This window comes from Stegostoma tigrinum, chromosome 15, assembly GCF_030684315.1.
Source record: "Stegostoma tigrinum isolate sSteTig4 chromosome 15, sSteTig4.hap1, whole genome shotgun sequence".
Classification (NCBI taxonomy): Eukaryota; Metazoa; Chordata; class Chondrichthyes; order Orectolobiformes; family Stegostomatidae; genus Stegostoma; species Stegostoma tigrinum.
In genome coordinates, this window is record NC_081368.1 from 48,087,320 (window position 1) to 48,114,052 (window position 26,733).

The window sequence follows — 26,733 nt, forward strand, 5'->3', positions numbered from 1 at the left end:
CTCAGCCCATCTCTGCATCCTGTCAATGTCCCGCTGCAGCCTACAACAGCCCTCTATACTGTCAACGACACCTCCGACCTTTGTGTCGTCTGCAAACTTGCTGACCCATCCTTCAATCCCCTCATCCAAGTCGTTAATAAAAATTACAAACAGTAGAGGCCCAAGGACAGAGCCCTGTGGAACCCCACTCACCACTGACTTCCAGGCAGAATATTTTCCTTCTACTACTACTCGCTGTCTTCTGTTGGCCAGCCAATTCTGTATCCAAGCAGCTAAGTTCCCCTGTATCCCATTCCTCCTGACCTTCTGAATGAGCCTACCATGGGGAACCTGATCAAATGCCTTACTGAAGTCCATATACACCACATCCACAGCTCGACCCTCATCAACTTTTCTAGTCACATCCTCAAAAAACTCTAAGGTTTGTGAGGCATGACCTGCCCCTCTCAAAGCCGTGTTGACTGTATTTGATCAAGCCATGCTCCTCCAGATGGTCATAAATCCTATCCCTCGGAATCCTTTCTAACACCTTGCAGACGACAGACGTGAGACTTACTGGTCTGTAATTGCCGGGGATTTCCCTATTTCCTTTCTTGAAGAGAGGAATTACATTTGCCTCTCTCCAGTCCTCAGGTACGACTCCAGTGGAGAGAGAGGATGCAAAGATCTTCACAAGTGGCGAAGCAATTTCATTTCTCGCTTCCCAAAGCAGCTGAGGACAAATCTGGTCCGGGCCTGGCGACTTGTCAGTCTTAATGTTTGACAAAATTTTCAGCACGTCAGCTTCCTCTGTCTCAATCCATTCCAGCATGCACACCTGCTCTTCAAAGGTTTCATTCACTACAAAGTTCGCTTCTTTCGTAAAGACAGAAGCAAAAAACTCATTAAGGGCTTCCCCTACCTCCTCAGACTCCACACACAAGTTCCCTATGCTATCCCTGATCGGCCCTACTCTTTCTTTGACCATTCTCTTATTCCTCACATAAGTGTAAAATGCCTTTGTGTTTTCCCTGATTCCTTCTGCCAAGCCTTTCTCGTGCCCCCTCCTGGCTCTCCTCAGACCTTTTTTGAGCTCCTTCCTTGCCTGCGAGTAATCCCCTCTAGCTGAACTTGACCCTCGCTTCCTCCACCTTATGTAAGCTACCTTCTTCCTTTTCACAAGAAGCTCCACCGCTCTCGTCATCCAAGGTTCTTCTATCTTACCCCTTCTTGCCTGTCTCAGAGGGACATATTTACTCATCACTCGCAACAACTGTTCCTTAAGCAGTCTCCACATGTCTATAGTTCCCTTACCATGGAACAATTGCTCCCAGTCCATGCTTCCTAACTCGTGTCTAATCGCATCATAGTTTGCTCTTCCCCAATTAAATATCCTCCCATTTTGCCTAATCCTCTCCTTCTCCATCGCTATGTAGAATGTGAGGCAGTTATGGTCACTATCACCAAAATGCTCTCCCACCACAAGATCTGATACCTGCCCCGGCTCGTTTCCGAGCACCAAGTCTAGAATGGCCTCTCCCCTCGTCGGCCTGTCAACGTACTGCGTTAGGAAACCCTCCTGAACACACCTTACAAATACAGCTCCATTCAAATCTTCTGCTCGAAGCAGGTTCCGATCAATATTAGGAAAGTTAAAGTCACCCATTACAACAACCACACTTTTCCAAAATCTGTCGACCTATGCTTTCTTCAATCTCCCTGCTGCTATTGGGGGGCCTGTAGTAAACCCCTAACGAGGTGACTGCTCCCTTGCTGTTCCTAATTTCCACCCATACTGACTCAGTAGGCAGATCTTCCTCGACAATGGAAGCTTCTGTAGCTGTGATACCCTCTCTGATGTTTGACAAATTTGCTATAATTCTTTGAAGATATAAACAACAGAGTTCATAAGGGGAAACTGATAAATGTAGTGTATTTTGATTTCTAGAAGGTATTTGATAAGGTGCCATATGCAAAGTTGTTGCACAAAATTGGAGCCACAATATTGGAGGCTTATATGTTCGCATGGACTTAGATTTTGTTAACATACAAAATACAGTCATGGTCTTTTCCATGTTGGAAATATGTAACCAGTGAAATGTTTCAATGCTCACTCCAAGGGCCTTAATTATTTACTACCTGTATTAATGACTTGGAGAGCAGAGTGTAACATATCCACATTTGCAGATGATACAAACATAGTGGGAGACATATTATGGTGAAGGCCTAAGGAATCCATAAGGGGACATAGGTTGAGTGAATGGGCAAAAATGTGACAAAAGGAACTTAATGTAGAAAAGTGTAAGGTCATACAATTTGATGGCAGAATGATACGTCAGACAATTATTTAAATGGAGAGGGACTCCCAAAAAAGGTGCACCACAGATGGATCTGGGTGCTTTTGTGCATTAAACATGAAAAGTTAGCATGTAGATACAGCAAGTATTTAAGAAGGCAAATGGAGTTTTAGCCTTCATTGCCAGGCAGTTAGAGTTAAAAAATAAGGAAGTTTTGTTGTAACTGTACATGGCATTGGTAAAGCCACACCTGGGGTATTGTGTACAGTTGTGGTCCCTGTATTTAAGAAAGAACATGCTGGCAATAGAGGTAGTTCATAAAAGCTTCATTCGACTGATTGCTGGGATGAAGAGGTCGATTTTTTATCAAGAATGGCTGGCTTAAGTAATTTAGAAGAATATTAGACAGGTCTCATTGGTAGGTGGCCCTACTAGATTCTGAGGGGACTTGACCAGCATTCCAGTCAATATTTTTAGGTCTGTTTGTGACGGTAACTTCCATGCACGGATCCTTGGAGTGGCTCCATTCTTGGGAAGTTGGGTAGATGTTGAGAAGCTATTTGTACAAGTGGGGAATTACGAATTATGGGTCAAAGTTACAGTGTAGTGGGCCACTGATGAAAATTAAACACAGAAAAAAATTTGACCTTCACACGTTAGATTGCAGAAAGGCCTAAAATTCTCTACCCTAGAGACCTGCGGAAGTTGGATCACTGAAATAACTTAGAGAAGGAGGTAAATTTTTGAATGTTATGGAATTTGAAGTCTTTGAGGAGCCGGTATGAAAGGGGAGTTGAGACCTGGAGCAGGTCGGCCATGGTATTATTGAACAGTGGGCCGGTCTCGACTGGTCAAATGACCTACTCCTATGCCTCCTATTTCTTACGTTCTTATGATTCTTACAGTTCAGCTACTTTGACCAGGCTAATCCAAACAAAGGGAGGTATGGGCTTGGAACAAAGCTTCCAGTTATACGTAGAGGAGCAGAATTGGAAGAATAAACAACCTGGGACTTCAAATCATGTTTGGAATTCCAGTTTTAATACAGATGTATCCCACCAAGTTACTGTCCTTACATAGTGAAGTACATAATGGTGTCAAGATCTAGAGCAGAGAACAGGGCTTTCTCTTAGTCCATATTCACACACTGTAGGTAGCTCATAAAACAGGGAAACCTAAAAACATCTTTATGTATTCTAACTTCATAGACTATATCAGGAATGGGGAAACTCATAGGAAAACCTGCAAAACAGTTTCCATATGTTGTGCAAACTGTCTCTGATTTTCACTTCTCCACTTCACCAATCCCCCACACCCCTGCCCTTTTCTTATGAAACCCAAGCCTGTTCTTCCTTCAGAGATGTGGTCTGCACCCATCCTTTTTCTAGCACAGACCCTGTTTTTCTCTCTTTTTCTGCTAAAGGTAGCATTTGAGAATTTTCTGCTTTATGCCTATTTTCTGTTTATTAGCTTTTTCATGTGGATATAATTTAGGGAAACATGTTGCTGGAACTTTAAACTAAACCTTTTGAGCTTCTAGCAATTATTTAACCTGTGGGAGACTGGCTAAGCATGATTGCCTATTCTCCTTCCTGCTGATCAGTATCAACACAAGCTCATGTTAAGTGAGACAAATTGAGCGCTATTAATGGCAAGTCTTCCGTTCTAAAAATTGGCTGACAATTTAACAATACGTGGTAGAATGTTGGCAGCAGAACTAAGTCTTGCTGACATACACCATCTGCTCCTCATTGTTACTATTTTTATTCAACCAATTTGTTCAAGCCTAGATTGAACAAATGGAACAATGCTGCTGGAAGGTTTGGCTAGTGTCAGCTTTGTCACTCCTGTTGTGAAAGTTAGGAGCACTGCCATTTTGTAAAATATATGACCATTCTGCTACCAGTAAATCATCATCTTCCTGTCAAAAGACAGAATAAATAACGAAGGAGCTTTGTAACGAAGATGATTTTCTTTTAGTTTTGTGCAGTAAATTGGACACCCTGTTCCTCTTCAGTCATAGATAATGTTACGAAAAAAGACATCATTCTTTAGTTTTCCTTTTTAACGTTCTGTATCTCTCCTCTTTGCATGTTCTTTGACCAACAGTTTGACCACTAACATGTTTCCAGGCCTCTACCCACGTGACTCTCTCACATTGGCTGTAAGAAAATATTTCCTGTGTGTCTTCTGCAGATCAAATTTGCAACTGTTTTATCTTTATCTTTACTGCTGCCCTAGCTGAGATTGGGAACCACTGAGTGGGAAACCTTAGACATCATTCACCATGAATTTTTAGGACCTTCTCATACTCGTCACGCAGGTTAGGTAAGCAATCCAGTGCACAAATGTGACCTTTTATTTAAGGTCATTCTTGTAGCTGCCTCATATACATTGGTCATGATATGAGTCTTTTGTTCATTCAGTGTTCAGGTACCGAAAGAATGATTTGCTTTATAAAACCGTATAGCATTGATATAATCTACAAATTTAATTAAGTAAACACAAGACATAAAATTTCCAGTAAAAATGTTAAATTCCATTTAATTAACAAATGCAAAACACAAGAGTAATAAAAATTGCAACATTCCATTACCAGACCAATGGCACAGAACCTTGACCCATGAAACAATGCACTGTTTTTTGTTTTGATTTGGTTTATTATTGTCGCATATACCGAGATAGAGTAGTAAACATTGTTTTGTGTGCTATCCAGGGAAATCATACCTTACACAAGTACATCACAGCAATAGAACAGAATGTAGAAAATAGTGTTATAGCCACAGAAAAGATGCAGAGAAAATCAACTGTAATATGAGAGGTCCATTCAGATGTCTGAAAGCAGCAGGGAAGAATCTGTTGGTACATGTTTTGAAACTTTTTTTGCTTGTTGACTTTCACTTAGGGTTCTCCACAGCAGGAAGAAACAGATTTGTTGCATGATAGATGGTTCCTGCTAATTTGCAGTTGAAAAGCTGACAATTTGCTTTCTAATTTTCTTGCCCTATTAAATAAGGCTGTTGGTTACCTGCTAGATTTAAAATCATGATTGTGGGCTGACCCCATTATTTCTGATGGCCCACAGTCTTTGGAAATTAAATGAGTCAATGTCCTCTGGATACAATTAATCATCACAAAATCTGAAAATTTGGTATTGGTTTTTATTTCATCAGCCATAAAATATAATCCCAGGTTACTCCTCACTCAAACTCTCCAATTCCAATTTAAAGAATTCATGGAGACCCTGAAACCAACTCTGCAATGCTGTCAGTCATATACCAAAATCCTTTGTCCATTGATCCTAGATCCCAGAATCTTCCCCATTTATGACAGAATTTTCTCTCCAGATCCTGATGCCCATTCAAAATGCTGTTGACAACCAAGCGGGTCACAGTCCTGCAAACCCCTTCTCAGAGTTTACAGATCCTAAACAATTCTTCCCCCGACTGCCCAAGACCTTTCTGATAAATCCATATGCGAAACTGCTTTTGTTTTATACAAAGCTCCAGATCAGACTTAACCCACCGGAGGTCCTCTAGTGGTTCAAAGATAATTCATATGAACACAAAATTTTGTTTTTACATTTAATGGAATTTTATCAACGGAGGTTGTCAATTGTTTTAGTTTTATGTCTTGTACCTGACCATCTTCAGCATTTAAGCCATTAGATAATGCTTTAGATTCGATGATTGGGCCATTTGGTTCCTTGAGTCTGCTTCACCACTCAATCATTGCTGACCTGTTTCTCAACCCCATTCTCCTGCCTTCTCCCCTTAACATTTGATTCTCCTTACTAATTTCTGTCTTAAGTGCAGTCAGTGACACGGCCTCTGCAGTCTCCTGTGGCAATGAGTTCTGCAGATTCACTATTGCCTGGCTGAAAAGATTCCTCCCCATCTCGGCTCTCAATGGTCATAGCGTCACTGTAAGGCTGTGCCCTCAGGTTCTAATCTGCCCTACTAGTCGAAACATCATCTCCTCATCCATTTTATCCAGGCTTCTCAGTACTCAATAAGGTTCGATGAGAGCACCCCCACCTTGCCAAAACTCTATTGAGAATAGACCCAGAGACCTCAACTGCTCCTCAGAAGATATGTGCTTCATTGCCAAGATAAATCATGTAGACTTCCTTTGGGTCTCTCCAATGATACCACATACTTCCTTTGTTACAGGGCCCAAAACTACTCTCAGTATTTTGAATGCAGGCTGACCAGAGCCTTATACTGCCTCAGTGCATCCCTGTTCTTGTATCCTAACCCTCTCAAAACTTCATTTTCCTCCCCTTACTGCCAACTGAACCTGCATGTTAGCCTTAAGAAAATCCTGAATAAAACTCCCAAATTTCTTTGTGCTTCAGATTTCCGAAGCCTTTCCCCAAAGTGCATAACCTCACACTTTGCGACATTTGTATTCCAACTGCAAGTTGTTGGCCCACTCTGCTAGGCTGTCCAAGTGCTTCTGCAGCCTCCCCACTTCCTCAATATTATCTGTCCCTTTGTGCCATCTCCAACTTTGCAACAACACCCTCAGCCCCTCATCCAGATTGTTGATGTATAATGTTATTTATTCTGCCCTTTATTGAAAATTCAGCTTGATTCACTAATGATCTCTGTGGATGGAAGTGCTGATTTATCTCGTTGGAAAGTACAAACATTCTAGGTAATATTGAAACCAGCAGGAATAGAACAACATTCACTACAGGGCTGTCTGTGGTTGAAATAGCAATCTATGAATGCTGAGCTGCTGACACTTTCTTGATCTCTAGGAATATGCAATTGACTGCTGTTTCTAATGACCTGGATAGTTCAAACAGCTAAGAAAATCAATGCCAGTAGACTAATGTAGGTTGTTGATGTTAGGACAGTTTTAGCAAAAGCAAGCACAGGCTTTGCTTTTAATTTTGTTGACGTTTTCCTGAGATCAACATTTTTATTTTTGCATGAGATTAAGAACAGCCAAGGTATAAAGTGAAAAATGACAACATGAGTTTCAAAGAGTTAGTAAGTACTGCCGATGCTGGAGTCAGAGATAACACAGTGTGGAACTGGAGGAACACAGCGTGTCAGGCAACATCAGAGGAGTGAGAAACTTGATTTTTTTTTGAAGAAGGGTCTCGACCCAGAACATCAACTTTCCTACTCCTGTGATGCTGCCTGGCTTGCTGTGTTCCTCCAGCTCCAAAGATCCTTTGAGCCATATTCATGTCAGTTTGCATTTTTACCACTTTATGGCCAATAAATACACTGATATATTACTGGTATTTGGGCATTAGGATCAATGTGAAAATTATCAAACAAGTATGCAAAATTGTGCTTCTTATTACTCCAATACTCTTACGATATGTATTTTTAAGATTAAAAAAAACGATGGTTTGCAATATTTTTGTATATCTGGATTCCCCAGAGGTCTATCCTTCCAAATTAAAATTCACAAATATAGTAACTTAGAAGCCAAGCAGAGTGGGTAAATTATGAAAAGCATTCAAAGAAAATGAAATACAAAAAGATCTCCCAATGGCTGTTCAGGTTAGAATTTTTATAAATACTTTTAAATTAGTAGGTGGTGTTTAGGCGTAGGTACTTGGGGGATATCAAGGATAACAGTGCTGGTAAAAGGGGAGAAGCGATTATACATTTTAAAATGATTAAATAGATAAGTAAAATTGCCAGAATCCACGAGGACCACGGGGCTGCTGTCTCATTTTAGAGGGAGTTGACTGGGGCTGAATTTGACCTGAGGGTCACCATGCCTCAATTTTGAGAAAGCAGAGCCTTCGCAGTGACCTTAGCCAGTGTGGGAATAAACCCACTCGGAAGAATGAGGTGGTGAAGCCTACCTTTGTGAAAATTAGTAATGCTGCTTCCAGAAATCTATGGATTCTGGATCAGTTTAAATTTTTAGAATAGAAACTGATATATCCTTTGGTTAGGTAAATATCTCGAAGGTTCTGGAATGAAAGCAAGTAAATAAATTTGAGAGGCAGATCAGTCAGTAGGATGATAGAAAGAGTGCTTGTTCCTATATTTCTCCCCATGCATCAAAATCAAAGTTATATATAAAAACAGAACCATACCAGAAAACCACCATTCCCTAACTGAGGTACACAGTCTAAAATGGGAGATGTAAGCTAGAATAAGTAATTAGGCAAGGAAAGTGGCATATATACTTGGCAGTGTGGAGGAACAGAGGGATCTTGGTGTGCAGATACATAGATCCCTTAAAATGGCCACCCAAGTGGACAGGGTTGTTAAGAAAGCATATAAGAGGTATTTATCAGGCAGCAACGTTTGGTGTTTTGGCTTTCATTAACAGGGGGATTGAGTTTAAGAGTCGTGAGATCTTGTTGCAGATCTCTCAAGCTTTGGTTAGACCGCACTTGGAATACTGCGTCCAGTTCTGGTCGCCGTATTATAGGAAAGATGTGGATGCTTTGGAGAGGGTTCAGAGGAGGTTTACCAGGATGCTGCCTGGACTGGAGGGCTTATCTTATGAAGAGAGGTTGACTGAGCTTGGTCTCTTTTCCTTGGAGAAAAGGAGGAGGAGAGGGGACCTAATTGAGGTATACAAGATAATGAGAGGCATAGATAGAGTTGATAGCCAGAGACTATTTCCCAGGGCAGAAATGGCTAGCACGAGGGGTCATAGTTTTAAGCTGGTTGGTGGAAAGTATAGAGGGGATGTCAGAGGCGGGTTCTTTACACAGAGAGTTGTGAGAGCATGGAATGCGTTGCCAGCAGCAGTTGTGGAAGCAAGGTCATTGGGGTCATTTAAGAGACTGCTGGACATGCATATGGTCACAGAAATTTGAGGGTGCATACATGAGGATCAATGGTCAGCACAACATTGTGGGCTGAAGGGCCTGTTCTGTGCTGTACTGTTCTATGTTCTATGTTCTATACTGTATATTTAAAACCAAATTTTCAATGCTAGATTAATTGATGGAAATTGAGACTTGCCATACTGTTAGAATCTTGTTTACATTTAAAGGGGCATGCTCCAACTTTCTTAGCTGCAATTATGAGTTTCTCTCCAATAAATACAGTACCGCCTCCGTCTGCATGTACCTTCCTGTTAAGTCCCTCATTGATATGCCTGTATAATTATTCTGAGGTTTGAGAGTCTTTGGAGCTCCTTGTCACAGAGTTTTGGGCAGAATCCTTGTGTACACTTAAGGCTGAAATAGATTATTGATCAGTGGAGGAATCAAGAATTATGGTTAAAAGGCAGGAAAGTGGATCTGAGGAATGTTGGATCAGCCAGGATCCTCTTGAATGGTGGTGTAAGCCCACGGGGACGAACGATCAGTCCTTGGTCTTAAAACACATCTTGTGGAGGAACTGGGCAAATCAGGTAGCATCTGATTTCCAGCTTTGAAGTTGAACTTGTCTAAGTTCTGGAGGTTGCTGTCTGATTTACTCCTTAACAACACTGAGCATTGGCTTCAGCATTAATCTTAGTGCAAAATCTGGGGCAATATAAAGGAGGCTATATAATATAGAGGCAATCTGAAGAAGGGTCTGGACCCGAAACGTCAACCTTTCCTGCTCCTCTGATGCTGCTTGGCCTGCTATGTTCATCCAGCTTCACACTGTCTTATCTCAGATTCTCCAGCATCGGCAGTTCCTACTATCTCTGAGGCAATATAAAGGTGATGGGATTAGTACCATTTGAATTGCAGATGGGCTGTTGTTTATTTTGTATATTCAGAGTTTCCCTGCACCCTGTTGTTTAAGTTATAAAAATAATTTGGAAGCATCTATTGATTCAGTGTTGCCGTTAATGCTGTAAAGACTATTTTGCAATGGAAATAGGGAAAATTTAAAGCAATACATGGCTTTATCGATTGCATTGTTACTTTCCCTGGGCATCCTGGAATGCATGTACAATATAGCAAATAACACAGATAAAAGACAGATGATTTCTTCCTTCATCCATACGCTCACCTGCAAGGATTTGAGTTGTTTTTGTAAGTTGTTTGAATTTGTTGGCACAAATTAAAATGGTTTCACACGATATTTCTGGGTTGACTTCGCAGCATACATTTTTTTTATCTTGAAAATGCACTTTTTCACTTAGGGAAAATAATGACTACTGAGAGACATCAATTTACTTTAACCTTCACCAACCTATCAAATAGTCAATGCAATTATATGGCCTGTTCTTTATCGTCCCATTGCCTTGCAGTGGATTTTGCACATTGAGACATGATATTAGTAATAAAAACTGGAAACTCAAGAGGACTCCACAGTAGAAATAGATTAGGTGAAGTGTTGACTTGACACCCTTGCCACAGATAGTAGAAATGAATATTGTTAGAGAAACGTTGCTGCCTGATAAATACCTCAAAGGAATGAAGGAAATGGCATTGCCAATGTATAAACTTCAACACAAGATAGGTTGCAGGTCTGTAAATGGTATCAGGAGCAAAATGTCTTGCTGTGGTTATACAAGGCATTGGTGAGGTGACACCGGGAAGGTGTACAGTGTTAGTCTCTATGTGAGGGAGGATGCTGTTGCCACAGAGGGCGTCTGGTGAAGGTTTGACAGATTGATTCCAGGCTGACAGGACTGACCTATGAGGAGAGAATGAGTTGGTTAGTATTGTAATCACTGGAGATTTTTGTTCTTTATTCATTGATGGTATGAGGGTGTCACTGGCCAGTCAGCATTTACTGCCCATCCCTAACTGCCCAGAGGGCGGTTAAGAGTCAACCACATTGCTATGGATCTGTAGGCCAGACCAGTTAAGGGTGGCAGTTTCCTTCCCTAAAGGACATTCATGAACCAGATGGGTTTTTCCTGACAGTCAACACTGGATTCATGGTCATCATTAGACTCGTAATTCCAGATATTTCTTAAATTCAAATTCCACCATCTGTCATTGTGGGATTTGAACCCAGGCCCCCAGGACATTAAGTGGGTCTCTAGGTTAACAGTCCAGTGATAATACCACTAGGCCATTGCCTCCCCATTTCATGGAAAGAGATACATACATTATATTCCTGTAATCCTTAGATCAAGTCCTCGGGCAGTTTCACAGTCTCGACTTTTTCCATAAATTAGCATTTAAAAATTAATATTCATATGTGTTTCAACAGTCTTGGCAAGTTTTCGGTACGGCATCCTATTTCTAAGTGTTTCAACTCTATTGTACTACTGATACCCATTCATAATAATGTTAGGTATTGGTTTCTAATAATGTATAGATTAATAACCTAATAGTTATTTAAAGGGGACTGAAGTTAAAGAGTAGGGACTGCAATTGTACAACGTGTTAGTGAGACCATATCTAGAATATGGCGACTTGACCTTAACTGTGAGCAATTTTCATTCCTTCATCCAAGAAAAGATTTAATTGGAGGTAGCTCAGAGAAGGCTCACTAGAATGACTGCTGATAGGGTGGGGTTGTCTTATGAGCAAAGGCAGACAGTTTGGGACTCCATGCGTTGGAATTTAGAACAATGAAAGATGATCCTACTGAAACATGTAGGATTCTTAAGAGACTTGAAACAGTAAATGCTGAGGATGTTTCCCCTCATTGGCGAGTCTGGAACCAGAGAGCATAGTCTCAGAATAAAGGGATGCCAATTTAAGCTGTGATAAGGAGGAATTTCTTCTGAGGGCTAAGTGTTTTTGGAACTCATTGCCATAGAGAACTGTGGGAGCAGGGTTGTCATGTATATTTTAAGGCGAATTCCTGATCCGTAGGAGAATGCAGAATTACAGGGAAATGCAGGAAAGTGGACTTGAGGAATTTCAGTTCATCCTAATCCTGTCAAATAGCAGAGCAGTCTTGTGAAGCCAACAGCCTATTTTTGTTATACAATTGGAGACTGTGTGCCATGTTCTGTTTGTCAGTCACTGTGGCCTGCAAAACACTAAATCTCTTCTAAAACACTAGAGAGTTATTAGTCTGAGCTGTCAACTTGCTCCTGCTGAGATGAGTGTCTTTCACACAGTGTCAAATATCTGAAAGTCTGGATGTTTAATCATGCAATAACATTTCGACAGTCAGACTATTTTGTCCTCTTCGACGAAACATTGTTTTGTAACAGAGCATCAACTTTACCTTCTAGCGTTTCACTTTTGGACTGCTACCCAACATAACTTTACATTGGCCTGTGAAGCTCATAATGTTTCAGAAGCACTAACAGCGTATCATTTTCATTTGATCCTCTTGTTCTGTCTTCATTATAACATTAAGAAAACATTTTTCATTTTTTTAAGTCATCCAACATCTCTCTTATACCCAGAGATAATGGGAACTGCAGATGCTGGAGAATCCAAGATAACAAAGTGTGGAGCTGGATGAACACAGCAGGCCAAGCAGCATCTCAGGAGCACAAAAGCCGATGTTTCGGGCCTAGACCCTTCATCGGAGAGGGTTCTGGAATAAGTAGGGAAACAGGGGGAGGTGGACCAAAGATGGAGAGAAAAGAAGATAGGTGGAGAGGAGAGTATAGGTGGGGAGGTAGGGAGGGGATAGGTCATTCCAGGGAAGACGGACAGGTCAAGGAGGTGGGATGAGGTGAGCAGGTAGGAAATGGAGGTGCGGCTTGAGGTGGGAGGAAGGGATGGGTGAGAGGAAGAACAGGTTAGGGAGGCAGAGACAGGCTGGGCTGGTTGTGTGATGCAGTGGGGGGAGGGGACGAACTGGGCTGGTTTTGGGATGCGGTGAGGGAAGGGGAGATTTTGAGGCTGGTGAAGTCCACATTGATACCATTGGACTGCAGGGTCCCCAAGCGGAATATGAGTTGCTGTTCCTGCAACCTTTGAGTGGCATCCTTGTGGCACTGCTGGAGGCCCATGATGCACATGTCGTCTGAAGAATGGAAGGGGGGAGTGGAAATGGTTCGCAACTGGGAGGTGCAGTTGTTTATTGTGAACCGAGCGGAGGTGTTCTGCAAAGCAGTCCCCAAGCCTCCGCTTGGTTTCCCCAATGTAGAGGAAACCACACCGGGTACAATGGTTACAATGGCTCCAATGATCACCTTCATTGAAACTTACTCACTTTATGCCAGAACATGGCACTGAGTTGTTGACTTCCAGTGTCACAGTTTTCACCATCCTTATTTTAAATAAATGTTTCATTTTGCTCAAATAGAATATTTCTGTGCGAGATGGTAGGAACTCCAGACGCTGGAGAATCTGAGATAGCAAGGTGTAGAGCTGGATGAACACAGCATCAGAGGAGCAGGAAGGCTGAAGTTTCAGCCCGAGACCCTTCAGAAATGAGGGAGGGGAAAGGGGTTCTGAAATAAATAGGGTGAGAGGGGGAGGCAGATAGAAGATGGATAGAGGAGAAGATAGGTGGAGAAGAGACACACAGGTCAAAGAGGTGGGGATGGAGCCAGTAAAGGTGAGTGTAGGTGGGGAGTTAGGGAGGAGATAGGTCAGTCCAGAGAACGGACAGGTCAAGAGGGCACGATGAGGTTAGTAGGTAGGAAATGGGGATGCGGCATGTGGTGGGAGAAGGGGGTAGGTGGAAGGAAGGACAGGTTAGGGAGGCGGGTCGAGCTGGGCTGGTTTTGGGATGTGGGAAGGGAAGGGAAGGGGAGATTTTGGAGCTTGTGAAGTCCACATTGATACCATTTGGGCTTCAGGGTTCCCGAGCGGAATATGAGTCGCTGTTCCTGAAACCTGTGAGTGGCATCATAGTGGCACTGCAGAGGGCCAAGGATGGACATGTTGTCTGAAGAATGGGAGAGGGAGTTGAAAAGGTTTGCGACTGGAAGGTGCAGTTGTGGAGTGCCATTATAATATAGGTGTTCTGCAAAGTGGTCCCCAAGCCTCTGCTTAGTTTCCCCGATGGAGAGGAGGCCACAACAGGGGGAACAGTGGATGCAGTATACCACATTAGCAGATGTGCAGGTGTACATCTGTTTGATGTGGAAAGTCTTCTTGGGGTCTGGGATGGGGGTGAGGGAGGAGGTATAGGGGCAGGTGTAGCACTTCCTGCGGTTGCAGGAAAAGTGCCTGGTGCGGTGGGGTGGAGGGAAGTGTGGACCGGACAAGGGAGTCACGGAGAGAGTGGTCCCTCCGGAAAGTGGGCAAGGGTGGGGAGGGAAAAATGTCTTTGGTGGTGGGGTCGGATTGTAGATGGTGGAAGTGTCGGAGGATGACGTGTTGTATCCGGAGGTTGGTGGAGTGGTATGTGAGGATGAGGGGGATTCTCTTTTGGTTGTTAGTGTAGGGAGGGGGTGTGAGGGATGAGTTGCGGGAAATGTGGGAGACACGGTCGAGGGCGATCTCGACCAATGGAGGGGGGAGGCTGCGGTCCTTGAAAAACGTGGACATCTGAGATATCCAGGATTGGAATGCCTCATCCTGGGAGCAGATGCGACGGAGACGAAGGAATTTGGGTATACAGGGTGGCATTTTTGCGGGAAGGTGGGTAGGAGGAGGTGTATGCTAGGTAGCTGTGGGAGTCGGTGGGCTTGAAATGGATATCGGTTTCTAGGTGGTTGCCCGAGATGGAGTCAGAGAGGTTCAGGAAGGTGAGGGAGGTATTAGAGATGGTCCAGGTGAACTTGAGGTTGGGGCGGAAGGTCTTGGTGAAGTGGATGAACTGTTTGAGCTCCTCATGGGAGCACAAGGCGGCGCCATGTAGTTATCAATGTAACAGAGGAAGAGGTGCGGTTTAGGGCCTGTGTAGGGACGGAAGAGGGATTGTTCCATGTAACCTACAAGGAGGCATACGTAGCTCGGGCCCATGCCGGTATCATGGCCACCCCTTTTGTCTTTAGGAAGTGGGAGGAATTGAAACAGAAGTTGTTGAGGGTGAGGACGAGTTCAGCTAAGCGGATGAGGGTGTCACTGGAGGGGGACTGGATGGGCCTGCAGACAGAAAGAAGCGGAGGGCCTTTAGGCCATCTGTGTGGAGAATGCAGGTGTATAGGGACTGGACATCCATGGTAAAGATGAGGTTTTGGGGACCGGGGAATTGGAAGTTCTGCAGGGCGTGGGTGGTGTCACAGACGTAGGTAGCGCGTTCCTGGACCAAGGGGGAGAAAATGGAGTCAAGATAGGTGGAGATAAGTTCGGTGGGACAGATGCAGACTGAGACAATGGGTTGACCAGGACAGTTAGGTTTGTGGATTTTGGGAAGGAGATAGAAGCAGGCTGTGTGAGTTTGGGGAACAATGAGGTTAGAGGCTTGGGTGGGAGATCACCTGAGGTGGGTTTCACAAGCTTCAAAATCTCCCTTCCCCCTACTGCATCCCAAAACCAGCTAAGCTCGCCCCCACCTCCCTAACCAGTTTTTCCTCCCACCTGTCCCCTCCTCCCACCACAAGCCCCACCCCTATCTCCTACCTACCACCCTCATCCTGCCTTCTTGATCTGTCCATCCTCCCTGGACTGACCTATCTCCTCCCTATCTCCCCACCTACACTCACCTTTACTGGCTTCCATCCCCGCTTTTTTGACCTGTCTGCCTCCTCTCCAGCTATCTTGTCCCTTATTCATCTTCTATCCGCCTCCCCCCCCACCCAACTATTTATTTCAGAACTGCCTTCCCCTCCCCCATTTCTGAAGAAGGATCTCATCCTGCTCCTCTGCTGCTTGACATGCTGTGTTCATCCAGATCTACACCTTAGAATGTCTGCTGCCCACAAGCAATGGGCTGAATGGCCACCACCTGTGCTGTAAGCATCTTATGAGTAATGTAGATTTTTTTAAAAGATCAATTCATCTTCAAGTTATCGATAATGTAAAGTACAGTATAAAATATTGGTGTTGCAGCGTATGAGAATCAGTGATACCACAGAACAGCAAGAGTGTAACTTTGACTACTTAACTCAGCTTTTAAAATCTCATGGGGCAGATTGGTGAAACCTTAAATCAGTGTGCCAATTTAATTGCCATCAGCAACTTGGAAGAAAATATGAATTACTTCACTGGTGGCTAAACTCAAAAATAGATATGGAAATGTTACATAGTTTTGGAAAGCCCCAACTTTGGGTTTAGTCTTTGTTGTGCTTACTGTCAACTGGGATAGTGGTACAGAAACTACACTTAAGCAAGGTTTGACCAGTGGCAAATATGACACATGATCTTCAGGATATTATAAATTTAATTTTAAAAGTGCAGTACATTTTTTAAAAAATTGTTATAAGCATTGAAATGTAGCATAAAAGGCCTTGTTCATTTTTCTTTGGATAGAAAACAAACTAAGTTTATGAATGATTATAATTCTGAAGTAGCAATACTATTTCTGTTCTTCATTTGTAGCTGATCATTTCAAAAACGTACCTTTAGACTCCAGCCCACCTGGAATGTCATTATCAGACCCTACAGCTTGGGCAACAGCCATGAACAACTTAGGAATGGGACCCCCAATTGGAATGACTGGACAGCCACTTATGTCAGGTATATTTAGTTCTGTTGCTTGATAAAACTTTTTTGTTGCCTTGACTGCTTATGTTGATTAACACTGGATACTGCTGTCTTTGGAAAGTTGTTCACTTTTGAAATTTTAGGTGCTGAGAGCTTCGTTCTGAAATTGATCTTACATTCTTTGAGTTTTGTAATTGTTTGATTTGGTTTTCACTTTCCTGAGTCATTAACTTAACAAAAACACCAGCTTGTACTTCTGTGATGCATTTAATAACTTAGCATGAACATTAGCAAAGATAACCTGATGCTGATCCAAAAATTAATTTTAGACCTAGCATGTAGGAGCAGAAATAGACCATTTGGCTCATCAAATCATCTCCACTATTCATGGAGGTTGTAGCTGATCTGAGATTCTCAATCCCACTTTGCTACCTTTTTTCTATATCCCTTGATTCCTTTACTGATTTGGAAATCTTTTTATCTCAGTCTTGATTATATATATTGATTTAGACTCTACAGTCTTTGAGGTAAAGGTTTGTACAGAGTCCCTACTCGCTGAGATAAATTGCTCCTCATCTCATCAACTGCCTTAAATAGGCAACAATGTATGCAGTTTGGTCCTAGATTCTACCATAAGGGGAAACAACTTCTCAGCATTTATTCAGGCAAGACCTCTAACAATGATTTATGCATCAACCATGTTCCCCTCTCTTGCGTATAAACTCCAGAGTACAGATCCAACTACTCAACCATTTCTCCATGGTCTGGATTGACTTGGTGGAGCTTCTCTGGGCTTCCCTTCGGTATGATGTAGAGGTGCTGGTGTTGGGGTGGAAAAGGTCAGAAAACACGTGACACCAGGTTATATTTACAGGTTTATTTGAAAGCATAAACTTTCAGACCCTAATGCCTTTTAGGTATTAGTAAGAGACATAGTATCAGACTCAGAATTAGTAAGAGAAAAATCAAAGAGTCACCCCACTGATGAGGATGTATTAAACAAATCTAAAATGCCATTAAATCTTTAATCCGTTAGGTTTTAATTGACCCATATGTATGTGTAAACTCTTGAATTCCTTTCAAGTCACTATGCTGAGAGAACGAAAGACTTTATCAGGGTGAAGAAGTGGTGACTCCTCCACCGTCTGACTGCAGTCTGCGCTGGACCCACACTTTGAGTTGCCACTCTTTAGGCACCATCTCTTCGTTGCTGGGCCTGCCTTGGCAATATGGTTGCCAAATACCATGCTGAACCTACACTTGCCCCACAACCAGGAGTTCCCGCTCCGGACCTACCGGGTAGCTAAGTTACTGCCTTGTCAACACCAGGAGTCCATGCTCTTGGCTGACTGAAACCAGGAGTCCCTGGCTGCACTACCAGGCCAGGCTGCTGCCATGCCAAGAGTCCTGCTCCAACTGCCCTCATCCATGATGTTACCTTATAAGTGCTGCCATCTCGGAGACTGTCGCCTCAGATCGCAGGAGGAGCTTTGCCACTGCTGCCACCACTACAGGCCTCAAACATTGAGAGGACATCCTTGCAGCTACTGCCTCCAGTTGGCAGAAGATGCTGCGTCTTCCGCTGACCGCCGGGAAGGAACGCCACTCTCACTTCCGTGCCAGTGCTGCCAAAAAAAAGAAAAGGAAGGTAGGGGGGGGGGGAAGAAAAGAGAGAGCAGAAGTAAAAAGGAAAGAAAGCAGATAGGAGTTGATGAGCCCCGAGCAGGAGCCTGCACGCAGGCCTGCTACCTTGCCACCATCTTTAGACAGTTTGATGCAACCCATCAAATCCAGTAGATTTATCAGTCTTTAGCACCATTAGTTTCTCCATAGTCTCTGGTGATAGTCATTTATTTCCCCCTGATCTCATGGTCATTTCCCCTTGATTAATTAGCATTTTTTTGTGAAATGTTGATGCCTATTCCTGACATAGTGGTTACCTGGTGGCAGCAATTTATCACTAGATTCTGCTAGACTTCATCCAGCTCTGTGTTTACCCCTGCATACTCCATGAACACCATCTTTTTCCTTTAACCAAGCACATCAGCAGTGACATACGACTAACTTCAGTATGTTTTCATGGCTGCTTTCGGACAAATGCTCTCACTACTTCACCTTTCAGGACTTGATGTTGGAGTTCAGAGTCATGTGACTTAAGCTCTGCCAAGCTCTTCACTTGGAGCTTTCTGCCTCCTGTGGCTTATATTGCTTTTTAGCACAGAGCGGGAGGCTTGCAGATTGACTCAGTGGGGAGTATTGAATAGTCAAAGCAATGGACAGATGTTGTACAATACAATGCTATATCAATATCACACGACAGGGTGTGTCAGCAGCTGAAATGCCAAATGCATTGGATCAATGAAATGGCAGTATTTGAGTGTCAAGAGGTCCAAAGAGGTTTCAGAGCAACAATGATCAGTCTGAGGGTACTGCCACACTCAGTCAGAGCTTTTGAAATTCCAGCCCAGGGACACGGCCATGGTTGGTCAAGTGCTTAGTCCTGCTGGAATTTAGAGATCTATGTCCTTGCAGTCCAGAGACTGTGCTATAGTTGGTGCTGTAGCTAGAGTGTAGCCACTCCATGGGTCAACCAGGATGTAGCAGAGACATCAATCTGGGGGCTGACTGTGCTCAGTTGAGATCCTGCCAAGTCACTCCAGGGTTGGGCCACAGTCATTGCTGGAGTTTTGGGCGTTATTGGTCAGGGGGCTTGTATTCTTATTTGTTTATGGGATGAGTGTCAGCATTTAATGCAGATCCCTAACTGCCCTGTAGAACATAGTGGCGAGCTGCCGCCTTAAACAACTGTAGTCCGTGGATGTTTAGGAACACCCTCAATGCTATTAAGGCGATAGTTCCTAAATTTTAACACAACAACAATGAAGGAATGGCACTATAGTGCTAAGGCAGGAAGATGTGATTGGTAGGCTCGCCGAGCTGGTTCGTTGTTACACAGACGTTTCATTACGCTGCTGGGTAACATCATTAGTGCAGCCTCCAATGAAGCACTGTTGTGTTTTTGCAACTGTCATTTAAATTCTGGCATCTGTTTGAGCTGAATTACCTCACTTCTGGTTTTTCTTTGCAATGGAGTATATGTGGGATCTAGCTCTATTTATTTATTGATGGCTATCATGGCTTCTAGGCATTCCTGTGCTTGTCTCCACATTGCCTGACTGAGGGTCCTGGTGTTATTGGCCTCAGAATCCAAACCTGGCCACCAAGAGACACTGTACTTAGTTCTGAAACACTTGGAGGACCAGCATCTTAAAGCAAGTCCAAAAAAGGCCCAAGTAGGGAAAACTAAGGTCCCGTACCTGGGACATTTGATCTCCCTAGGCACAAAAGAAATGCCTGCGGGTAGGAAAACCGCTATACAGTAAATGCCACGACCCATGACAGTCTGTGGCGTGAGGAAAATTTTAGACTTGTTGAATTATTGCAGGAATTTTTTCCCTGAGTTTGCCAAATTGGTAGAACCAATACAACGACTGATAGAAGGGGGGAAACCGGCTACGGCCCCTGTGGATTGGGGGCCTGAACAAGATGAAGCTTACACAAAACTAAAAGCGGAATTGATATCAGCCCCAGAACTGGGACCACCTGATGCTGTAAAGACTTCCACGTTTATTGTAATAATGAGGGAGGATTTTACTCAGCAGTGGTGACCCAGACCCATGGAGATAGACAGCGGCCAATAGGCTACTATTCTACTGCAGAAGGCCCGGTGGTGAACGGTTTACCCAGACGTATAGCAGCCTTGGACTGTGCCATGTGGGCTGACAGTGTCAGTGAACCCATAGTAATGACAGGAAATATTGTTTTACAAACCAAACATACACTGGTGGAGATGTTAAATACGGGAAAACTACATCCCGTCTCCAACATGAGAAGGGCAAAATGGGAAGCTGTCCTCTTGCCACCTACCAAATCTATAAACATTTTGCGGGACACCCAAAATAACCTGGCAGAAGGTATGTTAGGAGAGGGTGGGCCACACAACTGTGGGAATGTCGACACTGAGTTAGATGTAGGTAGAGTAAAAAATGTGCCCCTGAGGGCACCAGACGAGATCCTGTTTGTGGATGGTTCCCAGAAATATGTCCGTGGGTCACCACGAACAGGATGGGCAGTAATTAACTCTGACTTATGAGTAGCTCAAGCAGGGTGGATTGAAGGAGGTTTATTAGCCCAGGTAGTAGAGCTAGTTGCCCTGACCCAGGCCTTCATGGAGGCAAAAGGGAAAAGGGTCAATATTAACACTGACAGTAGATATGCGTTTGGAATTGTGCATGATTATATGACTGTTTGGGGAAGACGGGGTTTTGTTACCACAGGAGGCACCTCAATCAAACATGGACAAATAATAGAAACCTTACTGGAAGCCAGCAAGCTCCCGTTGGAAGCTGCAGAGCTAAAGGTTAAGGACCCACCAGTGGGAACCTGACAACCAAAATCCCGAATGGTGCATTTTTAAAGGGAACCAGGCTGCTGATAAAGCAGCCCAGTTAGCCTTGGAAATGGAGGATATCCAGCCCTTATCAGCCATATTTGCTGAGGACGGCCCTACCATTAGTATTACCCAACTACACACAGATACCCCTGAATAAGAACATGCTGTATGGAAGTCACTGGGGGCCATGCCCAATGGGAAGGGCATCTGGAGATTGAATAGCAAGATTTTGGCCCCTGAGTGCATCCAGCATACCCCCATGCAGTTGCACCACGGCACCAAGTTTTTGGGTGTCAATTGTCTTTGAATATTTGGAATACTACACCAAAAAGAAGAGTACCTCTTCCAAAAACCTGGGTCGGAAGATGCCCACCACACGAATGACACCAGGAAGATACTATACGCTCCGGCACACTCATCACGCTACCTTACATCGGGAACACGTCTGATCTGACCATAAGACTCCTACAACCACTGGGCATCAGGGTAGCACACAAACCCACATCAACCCTATGCCGAGTGCTCACCTGGACCAAAGAGGTTGGTTACAAGCGAATAGGTCTGAGTGGGATGGTCTGAGTTTTGGTGTGGACTTTTTGGGCCCAAGGGCCTGTTACCACGCTAGGGATTCTATGATTCATAATTTGTTCATGAATACAAGGGTCTGGTCAGAACAGCAGCAACCTCCTCTGAAACTCACCTGTTTGTTTAGGAAAATGGCAACCAAAGCTGATTTTATCCAGTTGAGAATGAGCCATTTGACTAATTTATACATAAGGTGGCAAGCATGTTGTTCAGTATGACACCTACAGTAAGGGTTCAATACCACCCCAGCTGAAGTACATTTATGATATGCTTATTCATTTCTATGGTTTCTATGAAAGGGCATCTTGGGTGTCTTTGGATCAGCATGGGCAAGATGGGTTGATAGCACCCCTTCTGTGCTGTATCACCTCTGTAGTTTTCCTGCTCTACCACTGACCTGCTTTTAGGAAGAGCACACAAAAATATATCTTCCTTTGTGTATATTTCCTGCCCATTTCTTTTTTTTAAGCCTACAATATACTTTTGCAGAGAATTATCCTGAATACTCCCAAGAAATTCATTCATTATTGCCACCAACTTGTCTGCTTATCTTAATCTATAGAAATGTTAAAATCCACATTGAAACGACTTTATCTTAGCTTAAGGACAGGGGTTAAACAAGCATATGACATTCTTCAAGGTTCCTTCTGGGGCTCAATATACAAACTATCACTGGAGGTTTAATGATTTTCTGTTTCTTTAATTCTATTCATTAAGCCTCCATTGTTTGCTTTACATCTGTTATAGTCCCTCTTTTCATTGAAGTCATTTAATCAGAAATACCTAAGTCTACAACTCAGACCCAAGTATTTTCTGTATCTATCCAGAAGATCTTATAATCTGATACATTTAGTTTTCAGTCTTGACCGTCTTGCAACCATGTCTCAAATACATTTGTAAGCAGGTTCACAATTCAATTTTTGTCTCCTTCAAGACTAATGAGCCTTCACATTCTCTCCACCCGGACTGCGTTATTTTCCTGCAGAAACAAAACAAATTTTAACCACCCTCCTGTATTTTCTACAACGTGATGAAAGCTTTCTCATACAGTTTTTGTTTACAGGCCTGAGCAGCTAAATTTTCTTCTCTTTTCATATCATTTATTTATGTTTACAACTAGAGGAAAAAGTTGTTGCTGTCACCCCAGCAACTAAGAGCAAGACCACCCAAAACAAGAATTAATTATACAATAGGCTAACAAATTCCTTATTACTTGTAATCTTAACATCATAATTGCCCCATGCCTCTGGTCTTTTTATTCAATGCACTCCACTTTAACATGCGGCCTTTTGCCATAATCATTTCAGAGAAAACAACTAGAAAAAAATTCTGAAAGGTGAACATGCTTGTAACATATAGTGTTCCAAAGTACTTCATGAAAGTAAAGTTGTGTATTGAGCAACAATAGTATGGTAGCATCAAAGGTTTGAAGGATAAAATGGAAATGAATGGTGAAAGATTCTCCAGAGTTTGGGTTTAGGATAATGGATAGAGCAGAATGTGATCAGCATCAGGCATGTAACAAACAGAGCTACAGGAAAGAATAAGGCTAATAGATTATTAGTTGAGTATAAGGAATTTAAATCAAATATAAATTGAAACTGAAGAAAGACCAATACAGTTTAAAATATTGTTTCCGCGCAGTCAAAATCAAGTGTTTAAGAAAGTTGTCAAGCCTGATTTTTGTTTCCCTATCCATTTCAGAGTTTGACCGAGGCCTTAGTATGATGACTGGGATTACACCAATTAATCCAGTGATGCCTGGATTGGGCATTGTCCCACCAACAATTCGTCAAGACATGCTTGTAGTGAAGGAGATCATTCATTGTAAAAGCTGTACACTTTTTCCTCCAAATCCACGTAAGTGATGGAGTGGTGATAGAGTAACAAGTTGTTAGTGGAAACTTATTGCATTTTTCATGTCTTACTTTACCTTGGACACAATTAACTTTTTTTTAATTGTGTATTCACTAAGGGGCAATGTTGAACTGATCACTACTAAATTTTAGAGCAACAAAAGTTTTCATTTACTAAATAAATTTCTTTAAATGTGCTCGTAACTGTGTTTCCCTTGAGGACAAATTGTTTAAATTTAAAATTGTCGTAAATCAGGAGATAATTTGATAAATAACAAGCAATCAGATTGTGCTTACAAAAATGAGGCACCAATATTTGAAATAGATAGTTACAACAATGTTTTGTCAGACTTTTGACTGAAATATTAATGCTGTCGCTCAACCTAAATCGCAAAATAATGATTTAAAAGTGCACGTTTTTTTTGTTCATACTTCATGTTGAACCCAACTGAGTTCATTTGTTTATGAAGTTCTGGTGTGTTCATATTAATACTACAGTTGACATCTTCACCAGCAGTAATTGATTCAAAAATTTAAAAGCAATTATGTGCTTAGTAAGAATGCTAAAATTATTCAGCCAATTAAAACTTCCCTTCTTCCTTTGTACAAATATGTATATTTTCTGGAAAAAAGTGTTCTGTGAATGCCAAGTGGCATTTGTTTAAAACTCTGAATCTGAAACTAGACCAGGTAGATGAAAGGGAAAGTTTCTGACATTAGTTAACTTTGTTTGGCCACACTCAATGTAATTTATTAGCATGTTAATACTGTTGCGAATGTGGATACACTATTGGAAATATTTGGATGTATTTTAAGTAGCTTTCAATCTGGCTATATGTAAGATTCTGAAAGTTAATCTGCAATTGAGACATTTCTTTCACTTTGGTCTGATAAAGTAGTTATTCAATGAATTTCATGCATCTGGGTGGGAAAGCGATGTATTTCTGTTCAAACGCCATTACTTTTGATGATCTCAACATTGTTGCATTAGACGATGTTTGGTAATTCCCTTTGACCTAAGAGTGTCTGATACAAGATAATGGGAAGATTTAAAAACAACAGGGTTGTCATAGAGTGGGTGACTTCAACTTCCCTAATATTGACTGGGACTTCCTTCAGAAGCTCAGACGGGGCAAAATTTGTGAGGTGCATCCATGAGGGTTTCTTGAAACAATATGTTGATTGTCCAACTCGAGGGGCCATGCTGATGTTGTATTGGCAAGTGAGCCTGGCCAGGTGATTGACCAGACAGTGGGAGAGCATTTTGGAATCACAACTCTAAGTTTTAAGATAGCTATGGTTAAGGATAAGTTAGGACCTCGCAGGAAGGTACTAAATTGGGGAGAACACATTATGTCAGTATTAGGAAGTATCTGGAGTGTGTTAATTGGGAGCAGCTATTATTTGGCAAGTCCACATTTGACATGTGGGAGTTGTTTAAATGCCTACTGGTGAGAGTTCAGACTGGGCATGTTCTAGTAAGGTGGAAGGATAAAAATGCAAAGTATGGGACTTTTGGATGACGAGAGAGATTCTGAATTTGCCCAAAAAGAGAAAGGAAACATATGTAAGGTTTAGAAAACTAACATTGCACGGGGCCAGTGAGGAATATAGAGAAAGCAGGAAAGAACTTAATCAGGGAATTAGGAGAACAGGGAAAGGTCATGAAATGTACTTGATGAGTTGGGTTAAAGATAATTCCAAGGCATTTTTTACATACATTTAAAAGCAGGAGGATAACAAGGGAGAGAGTAGGACCACTTAAGGTTTAAGGAGGGATCTTGTGCTTGGAGGCAGAGGAACTGGGTGAGATTCTAACAGAGAACTTTGTGTCGGAAAAGTACATGGAGGATAATGAGATTAGTGTAGGGTGTACTAATACGATCGGTCATTTTGAGGTCAAAAAAGAATTGGTGTTGGGTCTCTTGAAGAGCATTGAAGGTGGTTAATCCCCAGGACTTGATGGGATCTACCCCAGTTTATTGAGACAGATAAGAGAGGAAGATTGCTGGGGCCTTGACCAAGATCTTTATATCCTGTGGAACCACTGGAGAGGACCCTGAGGACTGGCAAGTAGTGAATGTTGTTCCTCTGTTCAAGAAGAGAAATGGGGATAATCCAGGAAATTATAGACTGGTGAATCTTAGCTTGGAATCTGGAAACATTAGGATAGGATGTATGCCCATTTGGGAAAGCATGCTTTAACTAGGAGACTTAGCAGGGCTTTGTATGGAGCAGGTCATAGCTCAGTAACTTGATTTTTCTTTCCTTTTGAGGAGGTGATGAAAGTGATCGATGAGGATAGAGCAGTGGATAGAGTTTACGTGAATTTTAGTAAGGCTTTTGACAAGATTCCTCACGGTAGGCTCATTGAGAAGATTAAGATGCATAGGATCCAGGTGACTTGACCATTTGGATTCAGATTTGGCTTGCCCATAGAAGACAGAGGGTAGCGGTGGATGGATGTATTCCCGGCTGGAGATCCATGACTAGTGGTGTTCCACAAGGACCTGTACTGGGACCTCCTGCTGTTTGTGATTTATATGAAAGACTTGGATGAAAATGTAAATGGTTGGATTAGTAAGTTGGCAGATGATACAGAAATTTTGGGAGTTATGGATCATATAGAAGGTTGTCAATGAATACAGTGGGATATAGATCAGTTGTAGATATGGGTGGAGAAGTTGCAGATGCAGCTTAATCTGAGCAAGTGTGAAGTGTTGCAGTTTGGGAGATGAAATGTGAATAGTAAGTAATGGCAGTGTTGATGTACAAAGTAGTCTTGGGGGTCCTAGTCCTTAGCTCTCTGAAAGTAGCTATATAAGTGGATAGGGTGGTAAAGATGGTGTATGGCATGTTTGCCTTTCGTGGTTGGGGCATTGAGTACCAGAGTCAGGAAGTGATGTTGCAGCTCTATAAAAAAAATTGGTTAAGCCGCACTGCAGGAAGGACGTGGAGGTTTTGGAGAGGGAGCAGAAGACATTTACCTGGATGTTGCCTGGACTAGAGTGAGGAGAGGCTTTAATTGTTCTTTAATTGAAATTTATTTTTAAATATTTAAAAATAACCTTCTTTATATTCTACTTAATGATGTAATGTTTAAAATTTTCTTTTTCCTTGCTGATGCATTTAATTCATTACTAAGCCTTTGGGAGTTATCAAGTGACCGTTAGCATATTGGTCGGTAATTTATAATATTTTTCTACTTGTCTTTGGGAGCTAAAC

The 26,733-nt window shown here is 42.4% G+C and overlaps 1 protein-coding gene across 1 annotated transcript in view; it reads left to right on the forward strand.

The window, feature by feature from the left end:
* LOC125458669 (ecto-NOX disulfide-thiol exchanger 2-like) overlaps nt 1-26,733 on the forward strand; it is a 173,736-nt gene that overhangs the window by 82,407 nt on the left and 64,596 nt on the right. Inside the window, exons 4-5 of the mRNA XM_048544111.2 lie at nt 16,510-16,647; nt 23,357-23,512. Of these exons, the coding sequence (XP_048400068.1) occupies nt 16,510-16,647; nt 23,357-23,512 (294 nt within the window). The remainder of the gene's footprint in view (nt 1-16,509; nt 16,648-23,356; nt 23,513-26,733) is intronic.